Raw genomic sequence first — 11,959 nt, forward strand, 5'->3', positions numbered from 1 at the left:
GTAATTTGGCACTGTGTGAATATCCTGTAACTCAACTGTCTTTTATGCAATGATTCTAGCATACATTGCAAAATGATGATTTTTCTAATTCCATCGTCCCTGGGCACAGTGATGGCTGCTGTGGCCACTCAGTGGTTACTTACCCCAGAGGTAGGGCACTCGGCACCATGGAAACTATTCTCTACATATGAGATCTGGAGTCAGGCACAGCCTTGCTCCTGATCCAATGATAGGAAGACTCAGATGGCGGGGTTTATCCTACCTGGGGTGCAGGCATGAGAGTTCTAGTCAGCTGCAGAGTACCCCAACAGACAGACAGCCTCTTAGTGACACCACTGCCACTGTGGGAGAGTATCAGATTGCTAAATGTTCTCCATTCTCTTTCAGGCCAGGGTCGACTAGATGGAGCACTGTGCAGCTTTTCCAGAGAAAAAAAGGTAGATTACTTGAAGAGAGCATATAAAGCCGGTGTCAGGAATATCGAGATGGAATCCACAGTGTTTGCAGCCATGTGCAGGCTTTGTGGTCTAAAAGGTAAGTCAGTCCCTTAGGAATGCCTAGGGTGACAGGCTCTTCTTTCACAAAGTTACTTTCACTCTACAGGAGGAGAGAAAGAAATCCAGCTATGTATCACCTTGGGTTGAAGGCATGTCTTACAATTATTTATATTATGGATTATCTCACAATGTCTTATTAGTGGGTAGGACATTATTACCATTATGCAGATGAGGAAACCAAGCCTCAAGGGTCAAAAGCAAGTTGCCCAAGGTCACCAGCCAGTGCATTATGCAGCCAGAACTTGACAGAAAGTTCTGTTTTCTTCATCCTGGTAGTGGCTGCTATTTTACATTACAGTTGAATTTATCTAGACATGACACAGATAGAATACTTCAAAAGTACTCCACCAAAGGACAAAAACAGTAGTGTGTTTTTAAAAGTTAAGTTACATGCATTTTTGTTTTCCCAACTTTTTATTTTAAAAAATTTTAATAATACAGAAAAACTGAAATACAAGTATAATAAATACCTATCTACCCTTTATCAATTAAAAAATTCTAAATATTTTTCCACATTTGTGCATGCCTTTAAATATATATACAGTATACATATATATGTATGTGTATGCAGATATATGTGTATGTATATAAAAGCACCCTTATTTGCTTTTCTTCCTGAATTGTCTATAAATGAGTAATAAACATCATGTCACTTAACTCTTATTTCACAGCATCATTTCCTAACAATGTAAATATTCTCCTAATGACCACAACACCATTATTAAACTGAAAAAGGCTTAAAAAAAGTAAAATAAGTTTCATAACATCACTTATCCATTCCATATTTAAATTTTCCTAAAAGTATCTTTTATAGATTATTTTCTTATCCAATATCAAATTAACTTTCTGCAGTATATTACTTGATTGCTGCATCTCTGTAATTTTTACATTTAGAATATTCTCCTTACTTTTTTTCTCAACACAGTGGATTTGTTTGAATAGTCAAGGCTGTTATCTTGGAGAAGAGCCCATGTTCTAGACTAGATCTGTCTGTGTGTGTCATCATGGGTTTCACCTGCTCATCTATGCTGCATATTTCCGGTAAAGGAGAAGGGAGGTCTAGTGATCTGATCAGATACAGCCATATGGCAAGAACAGTTCAGGGACACGTAAACTTTCCACTGCACTGCAACAAGCAGCTGTAACGTGAGGGTGTCCCATTAGTTCAAGTGGTAACAGCCATCTCCCTCCATTTAAAAGCTAAAGTTTTCTCTTTATGAGTAGCAAACAATCTCTGGGGTGATAGATAATTTGGCACTATGGGGCTACCCTGTAACCCAACCGCCTTTCCCCCAATGATTTTAGCATAGGCTGCAAAATGATAGCTTTCTCATTGCGTCATTCCTCCTACCTTTATTAGCTGGCATTCTTCTTTAAGAAGAGCTTTTCTCTCTTACACACCTTTCTGCCTCTCTCTACCTCTCTTTTTCTTTTCTGTTGGGGAAAGTCACTTTTGTATTGTGGATTTTGTTCAAATCAATGTGTTATAAAGTTTCTGTCATTATTTTGTGTGTGTGTGATGCTCAACTTATCCCAGATTTGACCAGGAAGAGCCCCCTCAATTGCATCTTTTTTGTCCTTTTGAAATAAACCTATTAGCTCTTGAGAACTTTCTCACTTTCAGACACAACAGTATTCTGAGGCACAAGTTGCACTTTCCTCGCCTCAAACCTGGAATCAACTGTATCTCCAGGAAGCTCTTGTTCCTTTCAGTGGAGAATGGTATTAAGAAACCAAATATGGGTGCAGCTTGCACTTTTATTTTTGGTGAAATTATTTAAAGAGTAACACCAACCTTTGACCAGCACCAACGAAAACTAATGAAGTAAAACAATTTTCATTGGCATTAGTCAGTATAACTATTCTTTCTGACTTTAAATTATTTTCATAGTCATATTCTAGACTTAATTTTTTAAATTTTATTAATGGAGAGGGTACAGCTGCAAAGTGAATAGAATATTCTTTATCAAATTGACTATGAAAGCCTCAAATCTACAATAATGGTTTTGAGTGGGGCACAGTGCCCCCATATTAATAGTAATGTCCAAGAAAACGTTGGAGCAACTTTTTCAGAATTTACAGTTTTGCATTTCACACATCAATGATCCAATTTTTTCCAGAAAAAAATCCATAAAATATGTTATTGACTCAAATGTGTCTTATAGTGTGTCTACTGAGTGCATGGCATAATAAGGCGGCTAGTTTTTTAAATCAGATTTTGGTTCATAAGTTTATCTCCACGATTTTCTTCTTAAACAAAGAAAGACTTTCTTCTGAGCATCAACAAATGGCTTGAGTGCCCAAGCGCTGGGGATACAGCAGTGGACAGCACAGATGAAATCGCTGCCCTTATGGAATCTAGGGAGGGAGATGAACAACAAGGACTAATGTCTAGTAACATTGTGATATGTTAAATGCTGAAGAGAGCTGTGGCTAAAATAAGGCAGGAAAAGCAGCAGGGATGACCAAGGTATGGAGGAAAAAAACATAATATTTAGTAGCATGGTCAGGGAAGGATACATGGAGAAGGTGCAGTTTCAGAAAATGCCACGTGGGCATCTGAGGAAGAGCAGTCTGGGAACTGTAAATCTATGGCCACCAGGCGAGAGCATACAGGGTATGTTGGTGGAACTAGGAAGCCAGCGTGGCAGGAGGGGAGTGACAGCAGTGGAGGGTGGGAAGAGATGGGAGTGCAGGTGTTGTGGTCACTGGGAGAAGCATGACTTTCACTCCTGAGCAAAACGGGAAGTCATTGGAGAGCTCTGAATAGAGAAAGGCCGGATACCACTTGGGGTCTAATAGGACCGAGTTGCTTGCTGGAAGAGCCTACTGGGGCCAAAGGTAGAAGCAGGGAGAGGAAGAAGAGAGCAAATACATCAGTATAGGGAGAGGTGGTGGACCAGGGTGAGCACAGCAGAGATGGTGAGCTGCCTCATTCTATGCACGTTTTGAAGGCAGATTTAGGAAGATTTGTTGACAATGTGATTGAGAGAGAGAGAGAGGAGTTAAGAATGATATCCAGGTTTTTGGCCCACGCAACTGGAATGATGGAGCTATAACTAGGAGGGAGGAAATTAGGTGAGGCTTTGGGGTTGAGCAAGCAGGTGGATTTATGAATCTGGAGTTTAGGCAAGAAGTTTGGACTGGAGAAGTAAAATTGTAAGTGGACAGTGTATAGTTGACAATTAAAGCCAAGCAACTGATGAGATGACAGAGCAAGTGAGGATAGAAACAGATGAAGAAAGGTCCTCAGTTAGGGAGGTGAGGAGGATCCAGCAAAGGAGACTAAAGAGGGGAGGCGGGTGCCACTGGCAGAACACTTGGAGAGTTGCGTCCTGGCACCCAGAAAAGAAACCTTCAAAAGGCAGTAAAGAATTATAGCATGATAATGCTTCATTTGATCACAAGTGGAATTTTAATTTTAATCCATTTGAATACACAAAACTACAAACAAAACATATGTGGTAACTTTTCTAAAAATACATTTTAGAAAGAACTTATAGTTCAGAAGAGATTAGTTGTAGAACTACTATCCTTAACTGCTTCCATCTCTCAGACTACATGTACAAGCAAATCTTTGTACTACATGAGGGAAGGATGCAAATGTGTCCTTGTCCTCTTTAGAAGGTCATCATTAACACCCCCTTTCAGAGAAACAATAGCATCTGATTTTCTCTCCACAGTTAGTGAGAATGGGAACACCAGCTGAGGGCCCCTTGACCTCGCCTAAAAGCAGTCCAATTAGTACACAGCCCACAGGAACACCTGGATTCAGATATTTCTGTTCCAGGAAATGCTCTTCACATTTCTTTATTATAAAAACAAGTGGTCCCTTGAATCCCAGCTGCACCTACTATGCAAATAGAGCAGAATTGAGTAACCAGTTTAAACATAAAATGCCTAGTACAAACATGCTACCCTGATATATGAGTAAGTTTGGCGATGACCTAATGGGAATAGTTCCTTCTTAAGAGTCTCCTATTGTCAGCCAGAGAGAGTCCTGGGCTTGTGAATCCCTGGACCCAAGTCTCTCTCTCTAAGAATGTTGCCAAAACTTTAGAGAAATAATTCTGTTGTAAGGACTTTTCTGTCCTTGATGCAAATCCTTATGACCTTGCTCTCTCTGCCACCTACTGTCACCCTCCTGGATTCCTTCCTGCCTAGTAGCGTGCTCTATTCCAGCTACCTGCTGCATTCTTCTTTTTCTGCTGCTGTTAGTAGCTGGTTTTGACCTGCCGGTAGCTCTCTTGCAGGCCACTGCCACAACCTTGTCACTGAGCAGACCCTCCGGGCTGCCAACATTCTCACTAAAGGTTGCATCTGTAACTCTCTAGTCGTGTAGTTCTTTAGAGTATTTCTGTCTGAGTTTCTTTGTTGTGAATACTCCACTGTTTTGAAAGCTGAATTACTGGTACATTGTGCCCTGGAAGGTCAACCACCAAGAACATGGACAAAAGCCCCATCCAGGCATATGCTGCTACCACGCTCCCATCTCCCTTTCATTACTTCATCACATCCTTCCCCCCAGTAGTGAGGCTTGGGAAAGCTCTGTGTGAGCTAGAAAAGCTTGCTTAGGGGAAGGGCTGAGAGAACCTTCACAAGCAACTGTTTTAACATAGAGGACGTTAGGGAGGATACATCAATAGTAGGCAACACAGGTGGCCTCTCAGTCTTGTTCGCCATCCCCCTCCATCCCACTCCCACTTTTAGTAATGACCCAACAGACCCCGTCTCTCCAGGCAGCTTTCTCTGATGGCCTTTCTGTCCCTTTAGTACTACCAGATGGCTGAATCCAGTCTGATTTCAAACTAAGGTGATGACAGCTAATGGTTTATTTAAGCAAAGCTCTTCTAGAGACCCATCCTCCTGACTCAGAGGAGTCACTCACTGAGTTTGGACCAGTGCAGAAATAGGTCTTTCTGTGTCCACCTGCGACAAGGAGGTCTTGGGTCCACATGGATTACCATTTCCTATCTGTGTGATTAATAAGGGATCTCCCATAAATCTCACTTTGTCAAGCCTTGAAATGCTGCCTGAACTAAACCTACTCACATTCATTCTACTCACTCACTCACTCGCTCACTCATTCTACTTCATTTCTCTGCATATAAACAACATTTTTAGTTTCTTTATACACTAACTTACATATTACTTTACATATATCAATGCTGGAAGGTACGAGTACGCATGTAATACCTCTCTCCATTACACTATGAGCACCATGAGAACAGGGATGTTGCTTGCCGTTTTCTTGCTAATATCCCCAGCACTTAGAATAACAGCTGCCATGTGGGCATTCAGTACGTACTGGCATTTGCTAAATGAATGAATGAACAATGCAAAGAGTGATTATTCACCTTTATTTACTGCGGAAAATGGCTATAGCAAATGCAACTGGTTCCTTCATTCCCCAGCTTCGTTAGTGGCTTGGAACTGTCTAAAGGATTTTGGAGTGCGTCTTCACTGTCCAAATAGGAAGAGACAACGCATTAAATTTAAGTCCCCCTTTTTCTGTAAGGTTCATGTGATAGTTTTGCTTTATCAGTAGCCCCAGAATCTCGATATTTCTTAGATGGACAAACTGTTTGAAATGGGGCCACAGACACCCAAAAGTCACTGTTGTTATCCTGATCTCATCATCCTGAAAAAGAAGAGTGGGAATCCAATGTTGCTTTACCAAAGATTTGGGAAAGGAAATAGTGGCATTCACAAAATTATTCTATATAGAGAGGCAGAGGCTTCCGAATACCGTGAGCCCACTGCACTGTGCTGCGTGAACACATTCATCTATGATCTTATAATACGCACACGCCGGCCCCTCTCTTAGAGCAACACTACTTTAACTGAGCCCCTAACACTCTGATTAGAGGTGATAATCCTTTTGCACTGTGAACTTGTGATAAGTATGTTCAATTTGTACCCATTTGTAAAAGACAGTGCTACCTCTGACATACACCTGCTTGCATGGCAACATATGAAACCTGATATTTGTTCCGCTTAAGTCCTCTGTGTCTTTGGTGTTTGCAGTACTCACAGTGGTTTTTCTTTAGGGTAAAGGAAGAATTCAGTGTTATTTCTTTTGACAGTTACTGGTAACTTGGGGGATATATTTAGTCTTCGTAATATTACTTTATTACAGTTCAATGAAAGGGAGCAGAATCTTGACTTTAATTCCATTTTATGTCCTTCTGCTGGTCCCAGCAATGAAGGATATTGGGCTTTGGGAAGTGCATAGTGATCACTGATAAAGTAAAAAAGATATTACAACAAGGATTAAAGATTATATTTTGTGTGGAGCTGTAACATTTCTTAACTCTGTAGTGGAAAAAAGTCAGGGTTTTGAAGTGTTATTGCACGAGGGTGCAGAGCAACCAACCGACTGCAGCTCTCTTCACCCCCACGGGGGAAAGACCTGCGGCTCCGAGAGGCTCCCACAGGGCTTCACCGCTAAAAAGTAGCTGGGCTGGGATTTGAACCCAGCTCTGATTTGAGACCCCTTTGCATCATGCTCTGCTGCTTCTTCCCAGCAGCCTCCTCTGGGTATACAAGGTTCGTAGTCTGTCTTCAGAACGACCTCCACCACCACAACAAAAAGCAGATTCACTGCCCTCTCTCTCCTCTCACCCCTAATCCTGCATGTCAGGAATAGAGCCCAGGACTCTGCGTTATCATCAAGTTCTGGTTCTGATGGAGGTAGCCAGTGGAACACATTTTGAGGGACACCAACCTAGAAGAATGAATTGTTTCCATGCTGCTTAGTTTTGATCAGCCCCTTTGCATATGAATTTTCTGCACTTAGTTACTGGTTCACAGCCAACGGCCCGAGATTGATGTCTCAGGGGAGACAGAGGTGGCGCAGAGGCTCTGGGCTGTTGAGAGTCCTGTACTTTATACACAAGGCATACAGGGGGTAAAGATGGGGTCTGCTTAATAAACTTAAACCTTGAGGGGTGAAGGGGGCCATGAAAAGGGCCAGGAGAAGTAGAAGAGGAGCTGTCGTAAGAGCCAGGCTGGGAATTCCCAAGCTCCCCTCTTCTGCCTTGCCATTTTCTGAGGCCCAGCCCTGTCTGGGTTCTGTTGTCCACAGGGGAATGTGTGCCTGGCCTTGCTGTCTTTGCCTACGGTTCATGGGAAGACTTTCCTGGAAGTGCATTCTGAATCAGAAAGACAGGGGTTGGGGGGTGCTAAAGCAGAAGTCCATGGATTCCTAAGGATTCATGGGTGGGCTACAGAGGCCCTGAACCCCCCAAATTAAAAACACATATTTTGTGTGTATATGCATATACGTATACGTATTTTGTGAAAAGAGATTCCAATGACAACTTCCATCAGATTGTCAAGGGGACCATAAATGATTCCAAAAACCTAAGACTCACCAAGAGTTCCTGGTACGCTGAGGCCTTGAGCTCCATGTTCATACAGATGTGTGTGCCCAGCACGTTGCAGCCTGAGGTCAGCTGCCGACAACCTCCTTGGTGACAGCTAGGTCCCTACATGTCCCTCCACAGGAGCCACCTCCCTGCCTAATCTGAGGATTATGGTAGCAAAGCTGTCAGGCTTAATTTTGACAAATTGTTTTGGGCAATTAGTTCCTTTTAATTGCTCATGGAAATAGTAATTGTAGGTGACAAGATTATTATATGCTGCTTGTCCAAGGGGCCTCTAGGGTCAAGAAAACACCACTGAGATTGCTGTGACCTGTTCTGTTCCATCTTTGGCATTAACCTTGAAGTCTCCAGACAAGTTGTTTAGCCAAGTCAGCTCCCACTCTGCAGAAAGTACGGAGCGTGGGTTTCCTTTAATTCTTCTTCCAAGGGAAGGATTAGAGAATAATTTTGAACATTTCCCTCCTACCGCCTGCTCATGCCAGGCTTCACAGACTTGCTGATCATTAACTTGAAAAGCTGGGGATGTTTCTAGCCCTTCATTTGCTTGTTTACCTGTTCAGCCAAGTTGCTTGATGATCAAGTGAGTTTTGAATAAAAAGGGCCCTAGGTGATGAAATAGTTAACTCAGCTCAAGTTGAATATTTTCATTCCTTTTCACTTCACTGAACAGGAGGGTCAGTTTGACCAATAAGTCAGAGCAGGTCTGCCTAATGGTTCAGCATGTGCCAGCTCATGTGACAGGTGGATGGAAAGTACAGAACTCTTCTTAGCAGTTTAGGAAGCTGGGAATTGGTTGGCTATTTACTAGGTGTGCATACTGGGCCATTTGTTTGACCTCCCTAAGTCTTCATTTCATCAGCTGTCAAAAGGGGATAAAAATAAGAGCTAGCTCACAGTACAGCTGTAAGGACTAAATGATATTATAAATACCTGGCAGATAGTAAGAAGTAAACCAAACAGAAAAGATAGCATCTATTGTAAATACAATCCATTTCTCCTTCCCAAACCTAGATCTTATAAAGAAGTCTGAAATAGGAGAGAGGTCAAACAAATAAATATTACACTCCAGTCCAACTTTATCTCCATGCCCTCAAAGCCTGTTAATGTAACCATATCTTGTCCCATGATCACTGAAATCCCTTTTTAAATGCTGCAGATGAAGGCAGAGATTATTACAGCATCAGTTCAAATTGGTTGACACTGATTTCCATGTGTATAATCACATCCCTTGAAATGAAGGATTTCATGTGAAACTGACAGAAAAGAATTTGTAGGAGACCCAGTTTTTCTTCTTGATGAAACCAACCAGAGAAACTGCCAATCATGGTGCCTTTTCAAACATGAAAGTTTCAGTTTGTTTGTTTTTAGGAAAAAAGGTTGTTCTTTTCCCCTACTTTTGCATCTATCAGAGGATTTTGTTCCCATTCTTTAGAAACTAAGTGCTAATAAATTTGCTTCTTCATGGAGTTGATTCTTATACTTAAGCATTTCATTTAATATTTTTCTTCTCAAATTTCACGAGGGTCAGTGCTCACCTTTAATGGTATTTCCTGAGGTCAGCATTCATATCTTTTATATTTACTTTGCTCTTCAGCAAGGGCTGCTGCGGGCAAACTCAAACATTGCACCAAGGAGAAAAATGTCATCTCAGGAATAATGGCTCTCTCTCCAGTTCTAGCCTCACGTAAGAAGAGCCTCATCTAACTGGAAATAGGATAGAAAGCTGGAGGTTTGTGTGTCCCGAGTGGCAAAGATCCCTCCTTGGTTCTTAACCTAACATAGAGCTTTCCCTTAATCTAGCCAATCGCAGGGGAGAGAAGGAGGGGAAATGCTGAAAATTATTCCCATTAACTGAATTAGATAGAGTGTTTGGTGAGAGTCCATAGAAATATGAGTTATATGTATAGAAGGCTAGAGGGTTGCCTGGGTTGCATCTACATGACGGAGAACAACACAAGGTGAGCTAGGGACGTTGAGGTGTTCGGCTAATGTTCCCATACAAAAGATAAACCCTGTTTTCAGTAATGGTGGTGTTTGCTCTTCTAGCTGCTGTGGTCTGTGTGACACTTCTGGACAGACTAGAATGTGACCAGATCAACTTGCCCCACGAAGTTCTGGTGGAGTACCAGCAGCGGCCTCAGCTCCTGATTGCCAACTTCATCAAACAGCGGCTTGGACTCTATGACCAGACATTGTAACTGGGCAGCCCAAGCCTTCCCTGAAAGTTTGTAGTTCAAGTTGTAATGTTGATGTTATATATTATTTGTGGCATTTTCATATCGTTCTATCCATATGCTAAAATCATAACAGAGTGGTTTTATAAAACTCTTTTCTCCTAAAAAAATAAATTTATCTTAAAAGAATTTCATGCATACATTAAATTAAATTCAAATTGTGTATAAGAAGTCAGGCTAATAACTAAACACTTAAGACTCCTGGCTTGTGACATTTGGAGTTTCATATGCAGCATTAATTAAACTTACATCAAAATAGACCAGCTGTTTGTAGACACGGTTACCAGTCACTGTTTCGGCAACCAATGCAGAAATTCATGTTAGAACATTGTCAGGCACTTCTAGGTTTTGGACAAGTGACAGAAATTGCTCATGCACATTCAAAATATTTACAGAAAAAAGAGCGAGTGTAATGAAGGTCTAGGGGAAATATGACCGTACTTCGCCCCCCCCGCCCCCCGCGTAATTTCAGCATTCCACAGAGTAGAATTAGAGGCTTAAGCTTGCCTTCGTCTGCGCTTTTATCATGAAATACAGTCACATACTTATTTTCAAGTGAAAACTCTCAGTGGTGCAAAGATTCTCATTTTTCTTCAGAAATCACAATGATTAAATCAAGTTTTTTTCTTTTAAGGAAATTACTTTGAGGAGGCTGTATTTTTTATTTATTTCAATATTTATCTAATAAACTGAGAAATTAATAACAACTGGATTTAGATTTGGGTTCAAAATGCTAAAGTCATCCTTTTGTGTGACTTTGAAGCGGGTCTTGCCCACACCCTGCCTATGCTCCTATTCAGGTAGACTGCCTGGGAGGCACAGAATCACTGAGTGGGTGCACCCAGTTCTCTGCGCTGGGGGTCTTCGAAAGCCGACACACTTAGGAGGGGGGGTGTGTGGATGCGGGATGGGTGGAGGAGGGCTGACAATTTTGTACAGTATGTCACATTGAGTACATACATTTATATGGCTGTGACTAAAATAGAGTTTAGTTTCAACCATGATAGAGATTATTTGCATCTTTTTAATCAACAACAACAAACAACCCCACGAGAGGTGCATCAGGTTGGGAACTTATTTTGGCAATAGGTATGCTTGGAGTGCAATTTTTAAGGCACTCCAATAATTGGCCAAAGATCAAAGCTAAGAGTAAAGTAGAATAATATTGCCATAGGTAGTGAGGTATTCACTTGCTCTCATACTGCTTTAGACCACATAGAAGTAACTTCAAATGGTTTCTGTCTTCTTTTTTTGTCATTTATGCAAAAAAATATTTTTTAAATTAACTAATTAATTAATATTACATTTATTGGGGTGATGTTAGCTAACAGGGTCATATAGGTTTCAAGTGTACCTCCACCCAAAGTCAAACCCTCTTCCATCACCAAGTATTGTTCCCTTTACCCCCAACACAAGCTTCAAACTCCATAAGTTTGAACTTCTTTCTTGTCTACTCCTAGAAAAATCTTTATTTTCTTTTTTATTGAGAGAAGAGGAGGCTATGGAAGAGACAGATGAATGAAATAATTACAGTTAATTGTCCTTTCAGCTCCTGACCAGGAGTGTGTGTGTGTGTGTGTGTGTGTGTGTGTGTTTTCCCACTATTTCCTATCTCAGCAAATGGTATCAGCTGCACAAGCCAGAAACCTGGGAAACCTCTCTGACGTCTGTCTCCTTGTTTCCCACTCCAGTCAATTGCCAATATTTATTAATTGATTCTTCTAAATACTTCTGCATTTGTACACCAATGGGAAGCCTTCCTGGTCCTCAAATGAGATCC

The 11,959-nt window shown here is 41.3% G+C and overlaps 1 protein-coding gene across 3 annotated transcripts in view; it reads left to right on the plus strand.

Moving 5' to 3' along the window:
• UPP2 (uridine phosphorylase 2) overlaps nt 1-10,996 on the plus strand; it is a 29,975-nt gene extending 18,979 nt beyond the window's left edge. The window contains exons 6-7 of one of the 3 annotated variants that reach the window (XM_024579824.4): nt 388-534; nt 9,992-10,989. In XM_024579824.4, the coding sequence (XP_024435592.2) occupies nt 388-534; nt 9,992-10,143 (299 nt within the window). In that variant the 3' untranslated portion in view covers nt 10,144-10,989. Of the gene's footprint in view, nt 1-387; nt 535-9,991 lie in introns of all 3 variants that reach the window. The other 2 variants (XM_045187478.3, XM_053918689.2) reach the window with 2 other exon arrangements.
• Nucleotides 10,997-11,959: the final 963 nt, after the last annotated feature.

The sequence above is a fragment of the Desmodus rotundus genome, chromosome 2 (genome assembly GCF_022682495.2).
Source record: "Desmodus rotundus isolate HL8 chromosome 2, HLdesRot8A.1, whole genome shotgun sequence".
Lineage (NCBI taxonomy): Eukaryota > Metazoa > Chordata > Mammalia > Chiroptera > Phyllostomidae > Desmodus > Desmodus rotundus.